Below are 26,053 nucleotides of genomic sequence, written 5' to 3' on the forward strand. Positions count from 1 at the left end.
AGATTGAGAGTTATTCGATCTAAATTCTCTTCTTCATCTTTTCAGTTCGGTTTAATTATCGACTGGGACTTGAATTGGTGAAAAGAACTTAGTTGGTTTTTTTTATTATTTGGGTTGAATAAGCGGGTTCAATTCAAGTTTAATTTTTATTCGGTTTTCGAGAGGTATTCGTGACCGGGTTTCTGTGAGCAAAACGCGTTCGTTTCTGAAAAGTTGTTCAGAAATCAATGACGGACGGGAACAGACCACCACCGGTTGTGGTTAAGGATCAAAGTACCACAACTTTACAGTGTCCAATGTTAACCGAAACAAATTACAACATCTGGGCGATTCGTATCAAGGCAGTATTCAAGGTTCATGGAATACAGCAAGCTTTAGAACCAGGCGAAAAGGAGGTAGATGCCAAAAAGGATGACATGGCAGTTGCACTTCTACTTCAAGCAATACCCGAAGAGCTCGTGTTTCAAGTAGCTCAGTTTCAGACTGCAAAGGAAATCTGGGAAGCGTTGAAGACACGGTATGTTGGGGTTGAACGGGTTCGAGAGGCAAAGCTTGAGCAACTGGAAAATGAGTTCGAATCCTTGAAGATGAAAGAAACAGAGACAGTTGATTCTTTCGCGGGCATGATATGTCAGTTGGTTACCAAAGCAGCCAGTTTGGGAACCACCTATGAAAACAAAAAGCTAACCAGAAAGCTATTAGGCTCTGTTCCAACAAAGTATGTTCCAATTGTAGCTTCAATTGAACAATTTGCAGATTTGAAGACTATGACGTTTCAGGAAGCGATCGGTAGACTGAAGACATTCGAAGACAGGATTAAGGGTATCGAGTCTTTAGCAGAAAATCAAGGTAATCTAATGTTTGCCAATGGTGAGTCATCCTCGAAATCCAAATCCTATGAAAATACGCGAGGGCGTGGGCGATGCGGTTCAAGTTACCGAGGTAGACGTCAAGTGTCACACCCCGATTTCCACGTGTCTCACCGGTGGGCCCGGTGGGGGATTACCGTGACGATGTTGGCAACAATATAGTCAAACCACACAATTATATAATGCACAGCGGAAGCATAATTTAAATATATAATTTCAACCTCTGATTGTAATATCAAAATGTATTACAGAAGTTGAATATCCACAGTGGATCGTAAATACAGATAAAGTATTGTTCCATCAGATACTGCAATCAAGCTTGCGAGGCTTATCCCGACGCTAGGGAGCTAATACCAGCCAATTACGTTTAGGTACCTGCACTTAATCTTTTTGGGGAAAATACGTCAGTTTACACTGGTAAATACATTCAACTGACACATTTGAAAATGTTTATTAAAATTGATTTGAATGCACAAGGCACAAACTCTTTTATAACTTGGGAAAATTCATAATGAAATCTTGTGAACGTTTTACATGTTCTTTTATGCGTTCAGTAGCCCGGGTCGTGCCGGGTTAAAGATTTATAGACACACCACGTTTGCGTAAAACCGTAGTATGAAAACCAACGGCTACGTCTTTTAGTTTTAATGTCGACACTTTATACCGGGTGTACGCCTACACCGGGATGTCGATGGTCGTGGCCATTTCGTAAAATGATGCCGAGGATATCCGGGACAACGGTCATTAAACCCCCCAAAGGCTTATAAGCAACAAAACTGTTTAAATGAGCCGATCATATTATTTAGTTATCCACCTAAGCGATGGACGAATATAGTGCTCAATCAAGCGGTATTAATATACCGTAACCCAAGCCCATATAGGGGAAATAAGTCAAAAGTATTTACCTTTGCAAGTATTAATCCTTAATTTAGATCAAGTCACCGATAGCTTTTACTGGGGCTCCTAATCTGGAACGAAGGTTTTAATTAACCTCTTGGAATCCTAACGGTCCTTGTATTAGCCGTAGCTTAAACCGGTTGATTCCGATATATAGATATGGTTAATTCGCACGAAGAGGCGAAAACCGAGAATGGAGTATGATTTGGACCCAACAAGTTCAGAGACTTGTTTTATATGGGTTTATAGCTCATACTCTGGATTTTGGGGTTCAAATAATATAATTTGACCCATATCGGCTATTGCACGAAAGCTAGTTCCGTGGGCCGTACCGTGTGCGCAAATAGGCGAAACGGTTAACCATAAGAGTCGTACGCTTATTTCCTAAGTCAATATGCCTTAAAAGTATTTTGGTATCAGTAGGATACCTTCCGTAATGCCCGTAACGAGTTTAAGTTTATATTATGCCCCGTAGGGGCTTTTCGGTCATTTTAAAGACTTTTAAAAGGGATTTTCGAGTTCTACAGGGAATCTGAGTTTCCCGAACAGCTTATAAAGCTTAAAATACTTTATTTATTATTTAAAACCAGTGGCAATTGGATTCGGGTCAAAAGACCTTGTAGAACTCCCGTTTTGGCCAAAAAGGGCATATTCGGTATTTACCGAACCGTAGCCATAACCGCAGGTTATGAGCAAGGTAAAAATTATTAAAAATCTTTAAAATTCCCAAAATATTATTTTACCACAGTGGGTAAAAGTTTTGGTGACGAAAACTTGGTTTAGATGGGCGTTATGCTAATTGCGCCGTTAATTACAAAATTTTCTTAAAAGTGCGCCTTTTAGCATAACTCTCATTCTAGACCTCGGATTGACGTGAAACTTTAGGGACATGCTTATAATTTAATAAGCAAGTTTTTGGTCCGTTCACGTGTCCGAAATACTCGTTTTAATTTTAAAAGGCCGTTACGGTCAACTTTTAGGCGAATGACGGAATGCGCTAAAGACTCGGATAACTCATGAACCGACCACAGAGGCTTATACCAACATGTGACCTGGTCCTAAGAGAGTCCTAGGGTATATTTATACCTCACTAAAACGGGTCAGAACTGAAGTCAAAGCAAAAGTCAAACTTTTGCGACTTTCGGCTCCGAACCGGTTCTATATAGCAAATGATCGATTCAAACGAGCGCAAACAGGTTTATATACTTATTATCATGTTTTATGATTGTCAAAACAGGTTTCATAACGTATACATTACAGATTATGCATAAATCGCTAAAATAGCTTTCTGTTGACTTTTTAACCGCACGTTTGACTCGGCATTTGACATAGTTAGAGTGGTGATCAGGGGGAACCATTTTAGAGGTTTATTACCCACATAAATACCAACTCATAACCACTTTTGATTCGTCATAAGACTGAACCATTTGCAAGATATTGTAATGACAACCGCTAGTTACGACGGTTGCGTTTATGAGCCATAACTAAGGAAATGTGACACCACAAAGGGTTAGATCACTTACAGAGGTTGTGTTCTTGCTTATGGAGCAGAAGAAAAGCTAGAGAGCTCCTTAGAATGATCAGATAGTGTGTTTTGAGTGTGATGAAGGTTATGAGCCAAAGAGGCCTATTTATAGTCACACAAGACCCTCAAGATCATTACACAACATGCTAACTGATCATGGATCATGGGCAGGTGTCCCTAAGGGGTATGGGTCGTGTAGGGGGCACCCATGCTGCCATAATTGATCAAATGATCGTTCAAGAGCTCAAAAGTCAAGAAAACATCAACTTTCTGCATCTGGGCACTTTACGCGACCCGCATGGACATTCCATGCTTCTTTTACGCGGGTCGCCTAAAGTTCATATAACAGACGCGTTATTTAAGAGGCTCGCGGCCCGCCTCAACTAATGCTTAAACTTCACGCGGGTCGCCTAAGGTTAAGATTTCAGGATTTTTAAATCTTTTTGTAATGATTACAGAATCGGGCCATTAATAACGAAATCTTTCGTAATGATTCACCTGGCCTTTCGGTTCTGAAGGGGTAACTTTGCGGTTTGGCCCTCGGTTATTTACCGATAGGGGCCTCATGTTAATTACCCGCATTATTAAGTCCCCGGTTTATTTATTTAATTATTCTGAAAGCCTTAACTTTCATTGTTGACGCTTTTAACCCTTCTTCTACGAATTCGATCGTAATTTTCTCGTTTCATATCGAAACTTCGCGAAATTCATATATATTATTTTAGTGAGGGTATAATACCGTTACAAAGTCTTTGGAACGTTAAAGGGTCACTCAGAGGTATTATTAAACATGTTGACACAGTTAACCCCTGTAGTTTGTAATCTCTCACTTTCTTCCGCGTTTTGTTTTTGTACGATCTATAATTTATTCGTTTGAAGGTTTAGGCATTATTTAGGGATACTATCCAGTATATTTACCCTTGTTGACATTTATAACCCTCGAATTTATATACTTTCAAGGTTTGTCAAAATTAGTCCTTTATTTATTATAGATGCCACGTGTAAACAAATGACACGTGTTAACACATCATTGGACACAAAAATTCGAGGTGTTACATCAAGACTGGGATGATGAGGACCAAGATGGAAGTCAAAGCCGAGATGGTCAAGATCATGGGTCAAAACAAACGGGTCAAAGAAGAACCAATGATCGCCAGAAAGGAAGGAAAGATAGATCACAGGTTCAGTGTTACCGTTGTGATAAATTTGGTCACTTCGCGTCAGGATGTCCAGATCGTATGAAGAAACAAGATGAAGCTAACTTAGCTAAAAACGATGATTTTGATCCATCATTATTCATGATGAGATGTGATCAAGAGACGGTTTTTCTAAATGAAGAATGGGTGAATCCAAAGCGTTTCGAGACTGAGCCAATGGAGAAAGACACTTGGTATCTCGACAACGGAGCATCGAATCACATGACGGGTAATCGAGCTTATTTCTTTGAACTTAATGAACGTGTCACGGGAAAGGTGAAGTTTGGAGATGGATCTTGTATTGACATACGGGGAAAGGGATCGGTATTACTTGAAGGGAAAACGGGGTAGAAGCGCCTGTTAACCGATGTTTACTACATACCGAGTTTGCAAAGCAATATCATTAGTCTTGGTCAAGCAACGGAAGGTGGATGCGACATTCACATGAAACGTGATTTGCTAACCATTCATGATGATACAGGAAAGCTTATGATGAAGGTGATAAGGACCAAGAACCGTTTGTACAAGATCAACCTCAAGATAGCAAGTTCCAGTACACAAGATAACATGACTGGAATAAAGAATTTTGCGGGTAGGGATCTACAAAGAGGTGAACTGAAAGATGATACGGCAAGTACGAGTCAGAATCTTCTCAAAGATCTAAGTTTAATGAAGAAACCCAAAATTCAAAGTCCAAAGAAAAATGTTCAAGAATTCAAAGAAAAGGTTAAGCAAGGGATTCAAACCCAAGGAGATACATTTAATGATCCAAGAGAGCGGGTGTTTGCTCAAGATCGCAGCCGAGTCAATGGTGGTGCGAGTTCTTATGACCAAAGGACGAGTCTTGGAAAAAGGACTAGTCGAGTACAAGGTCGCAAGAATGTTCGAGCTAGGAAGGAGCCGAAAAACACAGCTAGAGATCAAGATGAGTTCTATGAGAATCAAGACAAAGAAGACATGTTGGAGCCTACCTATTTCGAGTCGGAAATTAAGGGGGTGATTGTTGGCGGTAATTCCCGACTCATCACAATTCGGTGATGTGAAAAGGGTGACAAAATGTAACACCTCGAAATTTTGGGTCCAATAATGTGTTAACACGTGTCATAAGTTTACACGTGGCATTAAATATTAAATAAAGGACTAAAGTTGACAAACCTTGAAAGTATGTAAATTCGAGGGTTATAAATGTCAACGAAGGGTAAATATATGGTATAGTAACCCTAAACGATGCTCGTACCTTCGAACGAATAAATCATGGATCGTACGGAAGCGAAACGCGGAAGAAAGTGAGAGATTACAAGCTGCAGGGGTTAATTGTGTCAACATGTTTAATTATACCTCTGAGTGACCCTTTGACGTACCCGAGGCTTTGTAACAGTTAAATACGCTCACTAGAATGTACTGTATAAATTCCGCGAAGTTTCGTTTTAAAACGAGAAAGTTACGATCAAATTCGTACGAGAGGGGTTAAAAGCGTCAACAATGAAAGTTAAGGCTTTCCAAATAATTAACAAACTAACCGGGGACTTAACAATGCGGGTAAATAACACGAGGCCTTAGTTGTAAATAATCGAGGGCCAAATCGCAAAGTTACCACCTAAATCGATCGCGCATGCACGAAGCATGTCTTCTAGCGTTTGGATAGTACGCTCACTTTGACCGTCCGTCTGTGGATGGTAAGCCGTACTAAAGTTTAAACGCGTGCCCAAAGATTGCTGGAAACTCTTCCAGAAGTGAGATGTGTATCTAGTATCCCTGTCGGAGATAATAGACACAGGTATGCCGTGTAAGGCTACAATCTTATCAACATAAAGTTGGGCTAACATATCGGAGCTATACGTCTCCTTGATGGGTAGAAAATGAGCTGATTTAGTCAGCCTATCGACTATGACCCATATGGTATCGTTTCCTTTCCTGGTTTTGGGTAACTTGGTTATGAAGTCCATAGTTACGCATTCCCACTTCCACTCGGGAAGTTCAGGCTGTTGTAGCAAGCCAGACGGCTTTTGGTGCTCAGCTTTGACTTGAGCACAAGTCAAGCACTTTGCTACATGGGCGGCTACAGACTTTTTCAAGCCTGTCCACCAATAATTTGCCTTTAAGTCTTGGTACATCTTATCAGCACCAGGATGGACTGAGTATTTGGAACTATGGGCTTCCTGGAGAACAACATCACGTAGTCCTCCGTAAACTGGAACCCATATACGTCCATTCAGTCTTAGGATTCCATCCTTGCTAAGAGTCAACTGCTCCTCAGTTACTCCCAGCTTTTCATTTGGATAATTAGCTTCCAACACAGCCTCTCGCTGTGCAGCCAAAATCCTTTCAATCAAATTATTTTTAACTTCAATGCTCTTGGCATTGATTCGAATGGGTTTTACCCTTTCTTTCCTGCTCAATGCATCGGCGACTACATTCGCCTTACCGGGATGGTACCTGATTTCACAGTCATAATCATTCAGGGTTTCCATCCAACGGCGTTGTCTCATGTTCAACTCCTTCTGGTTGAACAGGTGCTGAAGGCTTTTGTGATCTGAATAAATCACAAATTTAATACCATAAAGGTAGTGCCTCCACAACTTAAGTGCAAATACAACGGCACCCAACTCCAAATCATGGGTGGTGTAATTCTTTTCATGCACCTTTAATTGCCTTGAAGCATAGGCAATCACCTTGCCCTTCTGCATAAGCACACACCCCATGCCTGTATGTGATGCATCGCAGTAAACTACGAATTCATCTGTACCCTCAGGTAATGTCAACACAGGTGCGTTGCTTAGCTTTTGCTTCAGTATTTCGAAGGACTCTTGCTGCTTCGGGCCCCAAATGTACTTTTCTTTCTTCTTGGTCAAGGAAGTCAAGGGCGCAGCAATCCTTGAAAAATTTGCAATAAATCTCCGGTAATATCCTGCTAATCCCAGGAAACTACGGATTTCGGTAGGCGTCTTTGGCTCTTGCCAGTTCATGACTGCCTCCACCTTAGCGGGATCCACTTGGATACCACGCTCACTCACAACGTGTCCTAAAAATTGAACCTCTCTTAGCCAGAATTCACATTTCGAGAATTTGGCGTAGAGTTTCTCACGTTGTAGTAATTCGAGAATGCAACGAAGATGCTTCTCGTGGTCATCTTGGCTTTTAGAATAGATCAGGATATCGTCTATGAAGACTATGACGAATTTATCTAGATACGGCTTGCACACACGATTCATGAGATCCATGAACGCAGCCGGTGCATTTGTGAGCCCAAAAGGCATCACTAGGAACTCGTAATGACCATAGCGAGTCCTAAATGCAGTCTTGTGTACATCTTCATCTCTGACCCTTAATTGATGATAGCCCGACCTTAAGTCGATCTTGGAGAAGTAGCTTGCTCCTTGCAGCTGATCGAATAGATCATCGATCCTTGGTAAAGGATATCTATTCTTTATGGTAACTTTATTTAGTTCTCTATAGTTGATGCACAACCGCATCGATCCGTCCTTCTTCTTTACAAATAGGACAGGTGCTCCCCAGGGAGATGAACTAGGTCTGATAAAACCTTTCGTCAGCAGTTCATCCAACTGGCTCCTTAGTTCTTTCATTTCCGTTGGCGCTAATCTGTAAGGTGCTCTGGCTATCGGAGCTGCTCCAGGAATGATGTCAATTCTGAACTCCACTTGTCTATCTGGTGGCAAACCAGGTAGTTCTTCAGGAAAAACCTCGGGGTATTCAGAAATGACAGGAAGATCCTCGATCTTCGGCTTTGGTTCTTCAATTATCACCTGAGCCATGTAAATTACACAGCCTCTGTTCAAACACCTTGAAGCTTTCAGCATAGATACGTCTTCGGGCAATCCGTAATGCGTATCCCCACGAATGGTAAGAGATTCACCACTCGGAGTCTTTAAAACTATTTGTCTCTTGCCGCAAATGATTTGGGCCTGGTTATGGGATAACCAGTCCATGCCTAGCACGATGTCAAAACCCGCAAGTTTGAAAGGAAGTAGAGATAAAGGAAAAGAATGGTTCCTAATGGACATTTCACATCCTTCTAGTACGGTAGAGACGGTTTCTATCGTGACGTCTGCCAATTCTACTTCGTAATTTACGTCTAAGGTTTTGATTGGCATATTTAGTAGTTGGCAAAATTTCTGGTCTACAAAGGACTTGTCAGCGCCAGAATCGAACAGTACTCTTGCAAATATATTATTTACGAGAAAAGTACCTGTAAGCACATTGTCGTCCTTGACCGCTTCCTTTGCATCCAAGCGAAAAACTCTCGCATTTGTCTTCTTAGTCTCTTCCGCCTTCTTGGCATACTTCGGGCAATTACTCTTTATGTGCCCCTTCTCGTTACAATTATAGCAGGTTGCGTCCTTTATCTTTTTGCACTCCACTGTCTTATGCTCCTTGGACTTGCATAGCCCACAGGGTGGAGTTCTTTGTTGCGACTGCGAACCAGACGCAAACCTACACTTTCCGGAGTGAGGTTTCTTGCAGACCTTGCAGTGAGGTCTTCCATCAGCTTGCCCCTCTTTCTTTGCCTCCGACCCTCTTTTGCCCTCACCGTTTCCACGGTGCTTTTTACCGGACTTTCGTGAGGTCTCATCCTCACGCTTTCGCTTTTCAGCCTCCTTGCTCCTTTGTGCCCTCAGACGGACAGCATCAAGTGTAAGAGACAAGGAGAGGTCAGTAACTGACCTGAAGGTCGTTGGCCTAGAGGCCTTTACACTGGCCTTAATCGCCGGTTCTAAGCCCCCAATGAATCGGGCAATTCTTCGTGGTTCTGGTGTCACCAGATATGGCACCAGGCGTGACATAGTGTTAAAACTTGTCAGATATGCTTGACAATCCAGGTTTGTCATCACTAGTGAGACAAAATCTGCCTCAATCTTCTCAACCTCGTGCTGAGGGCAGTAGTTTTCTTTTATGAGGGTAATAAACTCCCCCCATGACATTTTGTACAAGGCAGACTTACCTGAAGCCTGCACCAGAGCTCTCCACCACGCCAGGGCCTCGCCCTTGAATGACTGGGACACAAACTTAACCACGTCCCTCTCAGCGCACCCGCTGATGTCCACAATCGTGTCCATCTCGTCCAGCCAGGTGATACAGTCAACCGCACCTTTCTCCCCTGTAAATTCACGGGGCTTACATGATACAAAGTATTTGTAGGTGCAACCCTTAGCACTGGACGCATCGGTATATTCTCTATCGCGGTGAACGCTGTGCTCAGTAGACGAGTGCTTGTCGTCATCTTTCTTGGGTTCAGAGGGTGGTTTGGAGTGTGTCTTTGGTTTAGAGGGTGGTTTTGACACAGATCTACCTTGAGACTCAGTATTTTGACGATCAATAGCTGCCTGGACAGCATTGTTGATCAGAGCCTTTAGCTGTGCGCCTGTCAAATGTACTGACGCATTGTCATAGTCATCTTCGTTTGTGTGGCTGTTCTCTCCATTGGGATCCGCCATTGTAACTTGAATCTGTTACAGAAGATAACAAAATTTTAATTTAGGAGATTATTATATGATTGTCTTTTATGACAATTTGTCAACCATGGTACAGAGACCATATTCGGTTAACTTATTAACTCATTTCATTAAATATTAGGATTTGAATAGATCCTATTTTAACTATATAAATAGTACTGGCGGCATAAAGCCTAATCATGATGATGTTTTATAATGTTAGCCGAGATTTCATAGAATCAAAGGCATAGAGAGTTGAACCGTAGTTCTTTTATCTCTTTCTGACAGAGAGTCATAGACTACTACTGCCTTTTGTCTTATAAGACAATTATTATGGCCCATAGGCACTACACCTCTAATGGATGTCTTAATATGGTTGGCCCGTAGGCACTACATCACTAATGGACGTTTTGATAATATTGGCCCGTAGGCACTACATCACTAATGGATGTTTTAATAATTCTGGCCCGTAGGCACTGCATCACTAATGGATGTTTTAATAATTCTGGCCCGTAGGCACTGCATCACTAATGGATGTTTTAATAATACTGGCCCGTAGGCACTGCATCACTAATGGATGTTTTTATAATATTGGCCCGTAGGCACTGCATCGCTAAATGGATGTCTTTATAATACTGGCCCGTAGGCATTGCATCGCTAAATGGATGTCTTTATAATACTGGCCCGTAGGCATTGCATCCCTAAATGGATGTCTTTATAGTACTGGCCCGTAGGCATTGCATCACTAAATGGATGTCTTTATAATATTGATCACCTTCATTGGTGATTTAACCCACGATTTATATATCATTTAGTTGGGTTTTGAAATCCTCAAAGGATTATTGTATAAGAATGACGTGCGTGATTTTAACGAATCACATCTGCCATGAATGTTAACATGCGTACAGAGGTTAACAGGGAATCAGAATCTTTTCAGCTAGGTCGTACCATCTTGACTGATCTTAAAAGACCCCAAGCTAGGTTTCACCCCCTTAAGATTCTTTATTTAGGCAGATCAATGTAAAAGGAATGGTTTTGATTTATTTTTATATATATTAAAACAAAACTCATAACATACATTCCGAAATTTCAAATACAATTACATATTGCCCTAAACGGGTCTTTCAAATAATACATACCTCCATAGGGGTTTTAAAATAAGTGACAAGTCCACGCAGGGACTAATACAAGGTAGGTGTCCATGCAAGGACTAAATATAAGTCCACGTAGGGACTGAAATACTATAAGTTGTCCACACAGGGACTTATTTCAAAATAGAAATTACATTCGTACTACTATTAAGGGCTAGTGGTCACGTTTCTTCTTTTTGCCCTTTAGTAGATTCGCCAAGCCCTTGAGAAATCCTCGGTGGCTTTTCTTTTCTTCCTCGAACTCTCTCTCCACACGATCTAGTCGATGGAGTATTTCTTCCTGTTCAGGAGGAGAAAATCGTGGTTGTGGCGCTTGATGCGGAACTGGAGGTCTGGGAGGTATTGGATACCCATGAGCTGAGTAATCCGGTGGTCCCATGTTTCCATGTGGCTCCGTCAGGGTAGCGCGCATTATATCTAGCCGACACCACATATGGGTCGCGCTCATAGCCGTAGTTGTATTGTGCTTGCGACGGTTCAAACGGGTTGTAAGCCGTTGGACCTGTGTAAGCTGGTATGGGTTGGTCATACCCAAATGGTGGCGAATTTCGTGCAGTAGGTGCGGAGTTCGCCTCCTGTATAGGACTTGAAGGTCCTTCTTCATGTAGTGGCGGATAGTGGCTACTACTAGAATGTCGAGGAGTGCTGAAGTGGTTACCCCCTCCTCCTCGTGTAGACATACGAGCATTGGTCCTCCTACGCCTCGGCGGATCAGGTATTAATGGTTGTGCCGGTGGCGGAGGTGGTGGCGTAACTGCCTCAAAGCGTGAATCCTCAGAGGGATCCTGTGGATGTCTCGGTTGCGATGTCTGATGAGATGGTGTGTTGTACCACTCATGTCGGTCAAACAAGGCCATAAAGCTGTCTGGGCCTTGATACTGCGGACCATGATATGAAGATCCATCAGATACTTCTATCGGATGCGTGGGCGTACCACGAGCTGGTTCAGTTGGATCCTCATCTTCCTCCATGGGATCTTCAGAAAAGTGGTCTTGTGGTCCTAGTGGAACAAAACCTGAAGGTTCCTGTATGTAGTCAGCCGGATTGAACTGACCTATGAAGTACGGACTAGGGTCGTCGTAGTTTCGGTGGGATACCGAACGTTGTAGAGGTATGAAGGAAGGTTGTGGGTTGTTGGGATTATTTTCTGAGTCTGGCCCAAAGGAGTGCCGGTAGGATGGCGTCGAGCTGTGCGAAGTGGAATGCCTCGCTGGTTCGTAAAGATCTCTTCGTCGTTGTGGCTCTTCGCTCCGTGTCATCGAAGGATGTCTTGTACCAGATGGTCCAGCTTCTTGATCGTGATGTGTCACGATTTCTCCTCGGCCTCTTCGTCCCCTTCCTCTTCCTCGGAATATAACAGGTGGCATTTTCCTGCTCCAAAACTTATCAAAAATCAATTGAAAATAAAGACAAAAAGGAGTAATAATCCGAATTTGTCCTAAGTTCTTGTCTAGACTCAAGTATGTGCAATTGTGTTATTGAGATTAAACACATTAGGGTAGTGTTTAATTCACTCAATGTTGGCTCTGATACCAACCTGTCACACCCCGATTTCCACGTGTCTCACCGGTGGGCCCGGTGGGGGATTACCGTGACGATGTTGGCAACAATATAGTCAAACCACACAATTATATAATGCACAGCGGAAGCATAATTTAAATATATAATTTCAACCTCTGATTGTAATATCAAAATGTATTACAGAAGTTGAATATCCACAGTGGATCGTAAATACAGATAAAGTATTGTTCCATCAGATACTGCAATCAAGCTTGCGAGGCTTATCCCGACGCTAGGGAGCTAATACCAGCCAATTACGTTTAGGTACCTGCACTTAATCTTTTTGGGGAAAATACGTCAGTTTACACTGGTAAATACATTCAACTGACACATTTGAAAATGTTTATTAAAATTGATTTGAATGCACAAGCACAAACTCTTTTATAACTTGGGAAAATTCATAATGAAATCTTGTGAACGTTTTACATGTTCTTTTATGCGTTCAGTAGCCCGGGTCGTGCCGGGTTAAAGATTTATAGACACACCACGTTTGCGTAAAACCGTAGTATGAAAACCAACGGCTACGTCTTTTAGTTTTAATGTCGACACTTTATACCGGGTGTACGCCTACACCGGGATGTCGATGGTCGTGGCCATTTCGTAAAATGATGCCGAGGATATCCGGGACAACGGTCATTAAACCCCCCAAAGGCTTATAAGCAACAAAACTGTTTAAATGAGCCGATCATATTATTTAGTTATCCACCTAAGCGATGGACGAATATAGTGCTCAATCAAGCGGTATTAATATACCGTAACCCAAGCCCATATAGGGGAAATAAGTCAAAAGTATTTACCTTTGCAAGTATTAATCCTTAATTTAGATCAAGTCACCGATAGCTTTTACTGGGGCTCCTAATCTGGAACGAAGGTTTTAATTAACCTCTTGGAATCCTAACGGTCCTTGTATTAGCCGTAGCTTAAACCGGTTGATTCCGATATATAGATATGGTTAATTCGCACGAAGAGGCGAAAACCGAGAATGGAGTATGATTTGGACCCAACAAGTTCAGAGACTTGTTTTATATGGGTTTATAGCTCATACTCTGGATTTTGGGGTTCAAATAATATAATTTGACCCATATCGGCTATTGCACGAAAGCTAGTTCCGTGGGCCGTACCGTGTGCGCAAATAGGCGAAACGGTTAACCATAAGAGTCGTACGCTTATTTCCTAAGTCACTATGCCTTAAAAGTATTATGGTATCAGTAGGATACCTTCCGTAATGCCCGTAACGAGTTTAAGTTTATATTATGCCCCGTAGGGGCTTTTCGGTCATTTTAAAGACTTTTAAAAGGGATTTTCGAGTTCTACAGGGAATCTGAGTTTCCCGAACAGCTTATAAAGCTTAAAATACTTTATTTATTATTTAAAACCAGTGGCAATTGGATTCGGGTCAAAAGACCTTGTAGAACTCCCGTTTTGGCCAAAAAGGGCATATTCGGTATTTACCGAACCGTAGCCATAACCGCAGGTTATGAGCAAGGTAAAAATTATTAAAAATCTTTAAAATTCCCAAAATATTATTTTACCACAGTGGGTAAAAGTTTTGGTGACGAAAACTTGGTTTAGATGGGCGTTATGCTAATTGCGCCGTTAATTACAAAATTTTCTTAAAAGTGCGCCTTTTAGCATAACTCTCATTCTAGACCTCGGATTGACGTGAAACTTTAGGGACATGCTTATAATTTAATAAGCAAGGTTTTGGTCCGTTCACGTGTCCGAAATACTCGTTTTAATTTTAAAAGGCCGTTACGGTCAACTTTTAGGCGAATGACGGAATGCGCTAAAGACTCGGATAACTCATGAACCGACCACAGAGGCTTATACCAACATGTGACCTGGTCCTAAGAGAGTCCTAGGGTATATTTATACCTCACTAAAACGGGTCAGAACTGAAGTCAAAGCAAAAGTCAAACTTTTGCGACTTTCGGCTCCGAACCGGTTCTATATAGCAAATGATCGATTCAAACGAGCGCAAACAGGTTTATATACTTATTATCATGTTTTATGATTGTCAAAACAGGTTTCATAACGTATACATTACAGATTATGCATAAATCGCTAAAATAGCTTTCTGTTGACTTTTTAACCGCACGTTTGACTCGGCATTTGACATAGTTAGAGTGGTGATCAGGGGGAACCATTTTAGAGGTTTATTACCCACATAAATACCAACTCATAACCACTTTTGATTCGTCATAAGACTGAACCATTTGCAAGATATTGTAATGACAACCGCTAGTTACGACGGTTGCGTTTATGAGCCATAACTAAGGAAATGTGACACCACAAAGGGTTAGATCACTTACAGAGGTTGTGTTCTTGCTTATGGAGCAGAAGAAAAGCTAGAGAGCTCCTTAGAATGATCAGATAGTGTGTTTTGAGTGTGATGAAGGTTATGAGCCAAAGAGGCCTATTTATAGTCACACAAGACCCTCAAGATCATTACACAACATGCTAACTGATCATGGATCATGGGCAGGTGTCCCTAAGGGGTATGGGTCGTGTAGGGGGCACCCATGCTGCCATAATTGATCAAATGATCGTTCAAGAACTCAAAAGTCAAGAAAACATCAACTTTCTGCATCTGGGCACTTTACGCGACCCGCATGGACATTCCATGCTTCTTTTACGCGGGTCGCCTAAAGTTCATATAACAGACGCGTTATTTAAGAGGCTCGCGGCCCGCCTCAACTAATGCTTAAACTTCACGCGGGTCGCCTAAGGTTAAGATTTCAGGATTTTTAAATCTTTTTGTAATGATTACAGAATCGGGCCATTAATAACGAAATCTTTCGTAATGATTCACCTGGCCTTTCGGTTCTGAAGGGGTAACTTTGCGGTTTGGCCCTCGGTTATTTACCGATAGGGGCCTCATGTTAATTACCCGCATTATTAAGTCCCCGGTTTATTTATTTAATTATTCTGAAAGCCTTAACTTTCATTGTTGACGCTTTTAACCCTTCTTCTACGAATTCGATCGTAATTTTCTCGTTTCATATCGAAACTTCGCGAAATTCATATATATTATTTTAGTGAGGGTATAATACCGTTACAAAGTCTTTGGAACGTTAAAGGGTCACTCAGAGGTATTATTAAACATGTTGACACAGTTAACCCCTGTAGTTTGTAATCTCTCACTTTCTTCCGCGTTTTGTTTTTGTACGATCTATAATTTATTCGTTTGAAGGTTTAGGCATTATTTAGGGATACTATCCAGTATATTTACCCTTGTTGACATTTATAACCCTCGAATTTATATACTTTCAAGGTTTGTCAAAATTAGTCCTTTATTTATTATAGATGCCACGTGTAAACAAATGACACGTGTTAACACATCATTGGACACAAAAATTCGAGGTGTTACATCAAGACTGGGATGATGAGGACCAAGATGGAAGTCAAAGCCGAGATGGTCAAGATCATGGGTCAAAACAAACGGGTCAAAGAAGAACCAATGATCGCCAGAAAGGAAGGAAAGATAGATCACAGGTTCAGTGTTACCGTTGTGATAAATTTGGTCACTTCGCGTCAGGATGTCCAGATCGTATGAAGAAACAAGATGAAGCTAACTTAGCTAAAAACGATGATTTTGATCCATCATTATTCATGATGAGATGTGATCAAGAGACGGTTTTTCTAAATGAAGAATGGGTGAATCCAAAGCGTTTCGAGACTGAGCCAATGGAGAAAGACACTTGGTATCTCGACAACGGAGCATCGAATCACATGACGGGTAATCGAGCTTATTTCTTTGAACTTAATGAACGTGTCACGGGAAAGGTGAAGTTTGGAGATGGATCTTGTATTGACATACGGGGAAAGGGATCGGTATTACTTGAAGGGAAAACGGGGTAGAAGCGCCTGTTAACCGATGTTTACTACATACCGAGTTTGCAAAGCAATATCATTAGTCTTGGTCAAGCAACGGAAGGTGGATGCGACATTCACATGAAACGTGATTTGCTAACCATTCATGATGATACAGGAAAGCTTATGATGAAGGTGATAAGGACCAAGAACCGTTTGTACAAGATCAACCTCAAGATAGCAAGTTCCAGTACACAAGATAACATGACTGGAATAAAGAATTTTGCGGGTAGGGATCTACAAAGAGGTGAACTGAAAGATGATACGGCAAGTACGAGTCAGAATCTTCTCAAAGATCTAAGTTTAATGAAGAAACCCAAAATTCAAAGTCCAAAGAAAAATGTTCAAGAATTCAAAGAAAAGGTTAAGCAAGGGATTCAAACCCAAGGAGATACATTTAATGATCCAAGAGAGCGGGTGTTTGCTCAAGATCGCAGCCGAGTCAATGGTGGTGCGAGTTCTTATGACCAAAGGACGAGTCTTGGAAAAAGGACTAGTCGAGTACAAGGTCGCAAGAATGTTCGAGCTAGGAAGGAGCCGAAAAACACAGCTAGAGATCAAGATGAGTTCTATGAGAATCAAGACAAAGAAGACATGTTGGAGCCTACCTATTTCGAGTCGGAAATTAAGGGGGTGATTGTTGGCGGTAATTCCCGACTCATCACAATTCGGTGATGTGAAAAGGGTGACAAAATGTAACACCTCGAAATTTTGGGTCCAATAATGTGTTAACACGTGTCATAAGTTTACACGTGGCATTAAATATTAAATAAAGGACTAAAGTTGACAAACCTTGAAAGTATGTAAATTCGAGGGTTATAAATGTCAACGAAGGGTAAATATATGGTATAGTAACCCTAAACGATGCTCGTACCTTCGAACGAATAAATCATGGATCGTACGGAAGCGAAACGCGGAAGAAAGTGAGAGATTACAAGCTGCAGGGGTTAATTGTGTCAACATGTTTAATTATACCTCTGAGTGACCCTTTGACGTACCCGAGGCTTTGTAACAGTTAAATACGCTCACTAGAATGTACTGTATAAATTCCGCGAAGTTTCGTTTTAAAACGAGAAAGTTACGATCAAATTCGTACGAGAGGGGTTAAAAGCGTCAACAATGAAAGTTAAGGCTTTCCAAATAATTAACAAACTAACCGGGGACTTAACAATGCGGGTAAATAACACGAGGCCTTAGTTGTAAATAATCGAGGGCCAAATCGCAAAGTTACCCCTTCAAAACCCGAAAGGTCAAGTTAATAATTACTAAAGATTTCATTATTAATTACTAAAGATTTTGTTAATTATTACCAAGATTTAGTCATGATTATAAAAGATTCAAAAATCTTGAAAAATAAATCTAACGCGGGCCGCGTAAAGATTGCGCATAAGTTAACGCGGGCCGCGAGCCTTCTGTAATTACGCGTTTGGTTATGAGAACTCAGGCGACCCGCGTACAAGAGGCATAAAACTTTCACGCGGGCCGCGTCAGGCGCCCAGATGCAGAAACATGCTTAACTTGGCTGTTCAGCCTTCTAAACGCCATGAGATGCATTTAAATCCTTCCAATTGACCCCTAAACAACCCCTAAGCATTAGGAACACATGTTGGAAGGTTGTGGTTAGTTGGGGGACTTGTGTGTCAAAAGTTGTGGTGAAACTTTACTATAAAAGGCCATGTTAAGTTCATAAATGAATCACAACTCAAAACACACCTCCTGATCATTCCTAGAGCTCTCAAGCTGTTCTTCTAACTTCCTAAGTCATGCATAAGCTTCTGTAAGTTGCCTAACCCTTTTGTGGTTTAGTTTTTCCATAGTTTTAGCCAAAAGTCAATCCGTCGTAACTAACGATTGACTTTGCGATAAATCACCAATGGTTCAGTAAATTGTCGAATCAAAAGTAGTTATGTGTTGGTATTTATGTGGGTAATAAACCCCTAAAAGGGTTCCCTCTGATCACCACTCTAACTAGCTCAAATGTCGAGTCAAACGCCTACTTAAAAAGTCAACGGAAAGCCGTTTTTGAGAATCTTGCATAATCTGTAATGTATATGCTATGAAACGGAAAGCCGTTTTTCTAAATAGATAACCACTTTTAGATGGTTTTAATGATCGGGCCAATTGGATATACGATTCATATTAGCCCTTATTTTAATACCCAGATATATAAAAGGTAGCACTCCCTTTGGCACTCGAGAATGGAAGGCAGATTAACCAATTCCGTGTCCGCCACCCATACTCCATATAAGCATGACTTCTTATTGTTGATTTTCAATCCAGATGCAAAGGGAAAACATCTCATAAGTCGTGAGATACTCCTTGCGTTATAAGCCAACCATTCTCCCACTATGAGCACATCGTTTGCAAACACTAGATGAGATAAACAAGGGCCGCCCTACGCCTACGGTAGGGAGATGCCATGAATAGTGCAAACATGTACCGCACTTGACACAAAGGATGAGAAAGCTTCTATTGCTAAAATAAAGACACAAGGGATCTCCAACAAAGAGCTTCTAACCTAACAATATCAAGATGTATGGGTGAGCAAATTAACTGTCATAACCGATAACCGAATCATAACCGATATTAACTGACATAACTGATAGTTATGGTTATGAAGCTTTGGTTAACTGAATCCGAAGCGAACTTGTAATGTTAAGTCTATATAATGGATCTATTTTTTATAGTAAGCATGTTGATATTTTTTTTTTACTAAGATAAAGGTATGTTAGTAACAAAATAATCTTAATGTAGATGTTCTTTATTTTGATGAAGAATTGAGGTGTTATAATCGTATAAATCATCTGTATAATAACGAGTGCATAATCAATATATTTAAGTTGATGGTTTTACACAATTTGATCAATGAGCATCACTTTCAGTTAGGGATGCAAACGAGCCGAGTAGCTCGCGAGATCGGCTCGAGAAAAAGCTCGAAACGGACTGAGTCTTATCAGCCTCAGCCGAGCTTGAGCCTAAAATAAAGCTCATTTATTTATCGAGCCCGAGCTAGAGCCTAGCCTCCGAAGTTCATCAAGCCCTATCGAGCCTTAGTGTGATATTAGTATTTATTAATATTTAATAACATTTATCCTTTATATAAAGTTGTCCGGGAAACGAGCCGAGCTTATTTAAACTTGTTTACAAGCCAAGCGCGAACCTAAAAATGAGCTTGTTTTGTAAAGCGAGCCCGAGCTTCACTTATCGAGCTCGCGGGGCTAAACGAGTCTATCATTTATATGATTTTTATTTAATGTAATAATTAATAGATAATAAATGAGCAGAGCTCGAGCTTGAGAAACTACCAACAAGCCGAGCTCGAGCTCTCCTAAGTTAATCGAGCTCGAACCTGGTCAAGCTCGGGCTCAGCTCGACTCGTTTGCACCCCCCTACTTTCAGTGCATTTGGATATGAGAGGCGGAAAACCAAAAAAGACCAAAGCTAACATGTCCAAACTGGCACACCCCTATTTACTCCAACCTTTATTGGCACACCCCTATAAAGTTAAAGACATTGAGACCAATTAAACTCAAAAACACTCGGCAGGGAAGATGTTAATGATTCAATTTGATAGTTTTATTTAAGGTCAAACTATTAGTACCGTCTTTTAAACTATCTAAACAAAAACCAAACAGTGACGAACTTGCTGCCGAACCAAACCAAACCAAACTTTATGAATGGTTCCGTTTAACAGTCTAAATTTATAGTCATTAAATAAACAAATTCAAAAAATGTAGGAGAATAATTATTTCCTAATGGAAATGGTTTTTGTATGCCTCGTTAAGACCATAATGACCCACACGTAAGTTAGGTATAGCATGAGGGCCCAAACCTGACCCATACGTATTTCTCTTAATCTTATGGGCCCACCCAAAAAGGTATGGTGCATGCATAATCAAATATGCTAATTTTCCAACATATTGTTGGTTTAGCATTAGCTAATAATCAATACGTAAGATATATTTGACCATATATATATATACTGTAAAGCAGTTTTAAAAAATATTTTGCTCATAAATTTACGTGTTAAATAGATATTTGTCGATGGCTCTTAGCTTAGTGGCACATTCTGTTTATCCTCACCCAAGTGGTGTGGGTTTGAGTCCTAAAAAATAAGTAGTAGGTGAATTCTAGAAGTATATATTACAGGGCGTGTGTATTCGCCGTTTGATTAATAACAACACCATAAGTACAAATAGTGGTCTTCCCTAAATAATGTGTGTTTAAAAATATGTGATACTTAATACTAATTTTTAACACTCAAAGGATCTTGTGGGTGAAAAACAATTTGGATCAAAGGTATGGATTAAATGACCTCCAAAATCGATTAGGTGATTCATGCAAATATGCATAATTCGGCCTATTTTCTACTATAAAATAATGGAGCAAAGGGTTAAATATAAGCAATATATATTATATAGTGTAGTTAATTAGCCATGGGTGCATCTCGGATCAGCCAAGTGATATTGGTTTCGTTAATAGTAGCTCTTGTGGCTCGAACCCATGGTCAAACATGTCCCAACCAACTCGGTACTCTGAACGTGTGTGCACCCTTTGTGGTGCCTGGTTCCACAGACGCGACCCCTAGCTCAGAGTGTTGTTTGGCTCTTCAGTCAGTTGATCGTGATTGTCTTTGTAACACCGTTCGTATTGCAACTACTCTCCCTACGCAATGCAACTTTCCGGTTACTTGCGGTAATTGTAACAATCCCTTGCCTTTAATTTGTGAATATTATGCATGTATGAAACTTGTATTCTTTTTTTATTTTTATATTATATCTTTTAATGGTATGCAGGAAATTGAAGTGGATACGAAGGGAGGAGAGGGGGCAAGAGGCCAAGAGTTGGTTATCAGCTAATTTCACTTGAGTTTTTTTAATTTGTTTTTGGTTTGTCGTTTGTAAGTTGAAAATGGGAGAATTAGTCAAGCAATGGAGGAAATTAACTAATTTAGTGTATAATGGCCCAAAAAGCAAAACCAACTATGAATAAAAAAATGTTATGGTTTGTTTTATTCTTTTTCCAATCCAACAAATCTTGTATGTATATTACCTTTATTTACAACAAATCTTGTATGTATATCACCTTTATTTATTAAGAAAAAATAAACACTTTAAACCAATTAGATAAAACTATTATAAAAGGTTGATAGAGTCGGTATTATCATTAGTATTACGAAAGTGTATTTTTAACTTACAAGTTTTATAAAAATGACTTTTTTAAATTGTTTGTAATTCACTAATTTCGTGTAATTTAAACCATTAAAAAAGTTACTTGTTATGTTCTACGAAGAATGGGTCACAATAATCACCCCTAGTTGTGAGTTTAATCCGATTGTTAGTTGTTCGTACTTGTATGTTTAAGCATGCCTGTATATGTATTATAGTTTTTGTATATTTTTTTATGTAACTTTGAACGTATAGTAATGTTCTTCTAATGTAATAGTAATGTATTTAAAATCGTATCTGTAAAATAAAACGAGTAGACATATTAAATATGCTAATTACATACAATAAAATTAGATTAGAAACTCGTGTATTACAACGGTTGAATAAAAAGATGTATTATGTAGTTAGTAAAAGATTTAAAAATTATAAATCAACATTTTGAGATAAGATATATTTACAAAGTAAGAGATAAAATACGAAGGAGTGAAATAAAAAAAATTGGTCTCATACAATTGTGACATGTTACGCAACCAGTTACTTAATTATGTATAGGTTAAACTGATTATCAAACGTTAATTTGGATAATGTGAATTTATATAGATAAAGTACCAAAAAACAAGTTGCACTTACAAACATAAGTATTTAAGTGGGAGGGTGAAAAATATATGAAAGGTTAAAATCTATTATCTATATTAAAACAATACATTTTGGTGCCACTTGGCATAATTTTAATCCTCTAATTGCCACCTGTCCTCTCTACAGCTTCTAACTTTACAAAATCCCGCTCAAACTAAAACCCTAAATCAAAACACGCGTAGATGTTTCTGTTCCTTCTCCTACAATCTTCTTTCCCCACCCCTTCATCCGCTCTTTTTGCTGAACATCAATTAATCAAAGATTGATACAAATTCTGGGCTTTCCATAATTTTCAAATCAGTTTCCTTTTAATCTTAATTCCAATTACAAACCCTATGCCAAACGATTTCACCATCAATCTTTCTATCAATTGTTTTCTTCAAACCTAGAATTGATTGTTATTTGTTGAGGCTTGATCTAGGGCTCGAATAGATGATTCAGATCTGTATTTCTCTGCTATGAAGGAACCGCAGAGTTCTACAACGAATCTTCAGGTATGTGGGAGAACATATGGGGAGAAAACATGCATCACGGATATTATAACTCCGACGACGTCGTTGAACTCTCCGATCACCGTTCTGCTCAGATCCGTATGATTGAACAAGCCCTAACGTTCGCCTCTGTTTCAGGTAGTTATCAGTTGATTTATTCTGTCATAGTTTAATTGAATCTGACGGTTTAGAACTTTTAGATTTGTATAGATGAAATTATGAAAAGCGGCTTCTGAAAGGAGTTTTTGATGTTTCGATGCGGTTTTTGAGTTTTATAGTTTGTACTCACTTTTTCTGAATGATTTTATTTCATATTAGTTTCGATGGTGCTATAGTTGATTGTGAATGATTTTATGTCCTATTAGTTTTATAGTTTGTACTCACTTTTTCTGAATGTTTTTATTTCCTATTAGTTTCGATGGTGCTATAGTTGATTATGTGCTCATTATAAGATTTGTAATTGTTACTTAGGTTTTTGAGAACTAAGTTTGAGTTATAGATGATCTACATAAAAGTGAATTACACGGGCTAAATAAATGTGAATTTATATACTAAATAATTATTACACATCTTAGTCAGAACATCATCGTTGAATACATGTTGCTTATGAAGAGATAATGTGTCTTTTGGCATATATGGATTTTCAATTTCTATTCAAGATGTGAAAGCGTGTAAAACATATATTTTCATATAACCATGTTAAACGAGCGGACATCTTTCACCCGTCAAGTAAGCAGACATGAGCAAAGGAAACAATTACTGTCATTGTCTCTATTGCCTTAACATAACTGACAAACGATCTATTTGTGTGATAGTATGCGTCATTAACTTATAATATTTATATCAATTCATATATGTGGATATTGTAATCTTTGCCTGGTGTTGATTGGCATAACTTCCGACCGTCTGATAGGGTTATTGCGGTACAAGTGGTCGGACATGGAGCAGAAGAGGGTTGAGGCAAACAAGGTAAGTTTTCATCAACGATCTTTGGAATCTCGGATTCTTGAAGCTTCTGTTTTAGTCGTATCTCCTCTGTTTTCCGTTATTATTTTAGTTAAATTTAGGTTTACATCAGATGTCCATTCAGTTATCATTTTCCTCCTAAACGGGTCGAATGAGTTAATTCTACTAAACAGGCCCAATGGGACAGTATTCTTAAACGAGTCAACTTGGTCAGCTTTAATGAGCTGATGATGTTTGATAAAAGTCTCATACATGTATTATTTTTCAATAATTTCATTACATATTGAGCTTTTTTTAACAACGTCAAGCCTTCAACAAAAGCACACATAATATAACTTTTCCTCTAATAAAATGACTTTTTAGTTGAACCATTTAGTATGCATTTTAATTATTGCTATTGCTACCCATATAAATATCTCAATCGTATGCATTGAAAATTTTGACTTGGCATGGAGACTAATAAAAAAATGTTTATGTAGTTGGCTTCAGAAAAGAAGACGAAATTCAAGTCTGAATTTAAGCGTAAGATCCCTATCTCTTATTCAGTTTTGGTGTTTAGCTTCTCATGCATATAATACGTTAAGTCTACTTCAATGTTATCATATGTGACTCTCAGTGCAACTTAGTTTTCCGCAGGTATTGTAAGCTATACTGCTACCAAGGTGCTGACAGTGAAGTATGTTCCCAATTTCATTCTGAACTCTACATCTCGACCTGTACCTCTTATGCCCAACCCTGTTATGACCATTACCAAAATGACAATTTTCTAATACAAAATGTCCTGGCTCGAACCCGTAAATATAAATTTTAGCTAACAAGTCAGAATGACCTCTTTTGGGGCAAAAACACACTATTTATTTAACGGGCCAATAGTTATTCATTTTTCGAATACTGCAACAAAACTATGAGTTAACCTTTTTAGTAAATGGGTCAAAAACAGTTCTTAGTGAATGGGTCAAAATCATCACTTTTGTCAAAGTGCTTTGTGTTTTGACCTGAACCAATAAAGCATGTACACTTTTTCTTTCGCGTCTGTACAGATTTGAGTATCAATACGGCTCAGGTCAAAACGAGTTTTAATTGGATTTGGTTACACATATGAACGGGTTCAAGTCATTATATGTTTGTGTCATAACGGGTCAACTCAAAAACGGGTTGTTTTGGTAAAGGTCGACACAGGTTTTTGGGTCGGTATTGGTCGGTCATTATCATATACTAAATATTAAACTTTGATAAAGATAAAAACTAATGAAATAAAATTGGTAAGGCTATAAAAGTTGAAGCTTAGACCAAGTGTTTGATCTTTGTCATCAACTGGTCACTGTATTTCCAAGAAGTCAATTTGCAACCAACAAGAAATTCATGAAGATCCACGTTTACTTTTTATCTATTGGTTGAGTATTTTTTTATTATTTTTTACTGTACTTTTTTTCTTTATATAAAAAATGTAAGGATTTTTATGGGATGAAATGATCATTTAGAAAAAGTTTGTGGGAAAGTTTGTAAGCATTGCTAATGTGTGAGATAACTATGAATCCACGTTTACTTTTTATCTATTGGTTGAGTATTTTTTTATTATTTTTTACTGTACTTTTTTTCTTTATATAAAAAATGTAAGGATTTTTATGGGATGAAATGATCATTTAGAAAAAGTTTGTGGGAAAGTTTGTAAGCATTGCTAATGTGTGAGATAACTATGGAGGTTTAGTTGGGTGCATCTGAGATGTTCCAAGGGTTTTTAGCAGGACTCTAAATTATATTTTTGAAACTGACCATATAAGGTGGTAATGTTTTGCACTTAGTATATATATTCACTCAAGTGTTTAGCTAAGCAGTCAATAGCGGTGCTATAGCGGTTAGCGGACCTCAAGGTGTGTAGCGGTCCAAATAGCGGTGGCCTATAGCGGTTCCACTATTAGCGGCGCTAAATACCGCTATAGCGGTGCTGTGGCGGTACTATAGCGGTGCTATAGCGGTGGCCTATAGCGGTTATAGCAGTAACAGTATTTGATTGTGTTAATTCTTAAATTAAATACTTCAAAGTTACTATTAATATTTGATTTGCAACAGGTTTTTTATAATAGAATGATATTACTATGAATTTTGATGTTACTATTAATATTTTTCAAAGATATATTTATATATATATAAAAATACATAAATTATGCATGGTATAAAAATTATCGCTATATCACCGCTATACCACCGCTATAACCTATATATCATATAGCGGACCTTGACCGCTATTCGATTTTGGATCACTATAACTGC

General features: G+C 39.2%; 3 protein-coding genes across 6 annotated transcripts; all 3 read left to right on the top strand.

Annotated features, from left to right (window-relative positions):
* Nucleotides 1–227: 227 nt before the first annotated feature.
* LOC118486613 lies at nucleotides 228–4,838 on the top strand. The gene is made up of 2 exons (XM_035983177.1): nucleotides 228–849; nucleotides 4,516–4,838. Exons 1-2 carry the CDS (start codon nucleotides 228–230, stop codon nucleotides 4,836–4,838), a joined length of 945 nt encoding a protein of 314 aa, XP_035839070.1.
* A 16,080-nt stretch (nucleotides 4,839–20,918) lies between these two features.
* LOC110905097 (stamen-specific protein FIL1) lies at nucleotides 20,919–21,535 on the top strand. Its single transcript, XM_022150976.2, has 2 exons — nucleotides 20,919–21,216; nucleotides 21,318–21,535. The coding sequence occupies exons 1-2, from the start codon at nucleotides 20,958–20,960 to the stop codon at nucleotides 21,323–21,325; spliced, it is 267 nt and encodes an 88-aa protein (XP_022006668.1). The 5' UTR covers nucleotides 20,919–20,957; the 3' UTR covers nucleotides 21,326–21,535.
* An 855-nt stretch (nucleotides 21,536–22,390) lies between these two features.
* On the top strand, nucleotides 22,391–25,866 carry LOC110906309. 4 transcript variants are annotated; one of them, XM_035983579.1, is made up of 5 exons: nucleotides 22,398–22,954; nucleotides 23,730–23,785; nucleotides 24,262–24,304; nucleotides 24,409–24,458; nucleotides 25,050–25,863. In XM_035983579.1, the coding sequence occupies exons 1-5, from the start codon at nucleotides 22,822–22,824 to the stop codon at nucleotides 25,068–25,070; spliced, it is 303 nt and encodes a 100-aa protein (XP_035839472.1). In that variant the 5' UTR covers nucleotides 22,398–22,821; the 3' UTR covers nucleotides 25,071–25,863. The 4 variants fall into 4 exon arrangements, with proteins under 4 accessions (XP_035839470.1, XP_035839471.1, XP_035839472.1 ...); XM_035983580.1 differs by having other exon boundaries at nucleotides 22,401–22,954; nucleotides 24,419–24,458; XM_035983577.1 differs by having other exon boundaries at nucleotides 22,391–22,954; nucleotides 24,409–25,866.
* Nucleotides 25,867–26,053: the final 187 nt, after the last annotated feature.

The sequence above is a fragment of the Helianthus annuus genome, chromosome 14 (assembly GCF_002127325.2).
Source record: "Helianthus annuus cultivar XRQ/B chromosome 14, HanXRQr2.0-SUNRISE, whole genome shotgun sequence".
Classification (NCBI taxonomy): Eukaryota; Viridiplantae; Streptophyta; class Magnoliopsida; order Asterales; family Asteraceae; genus Helianthus; species Helianthus annuus.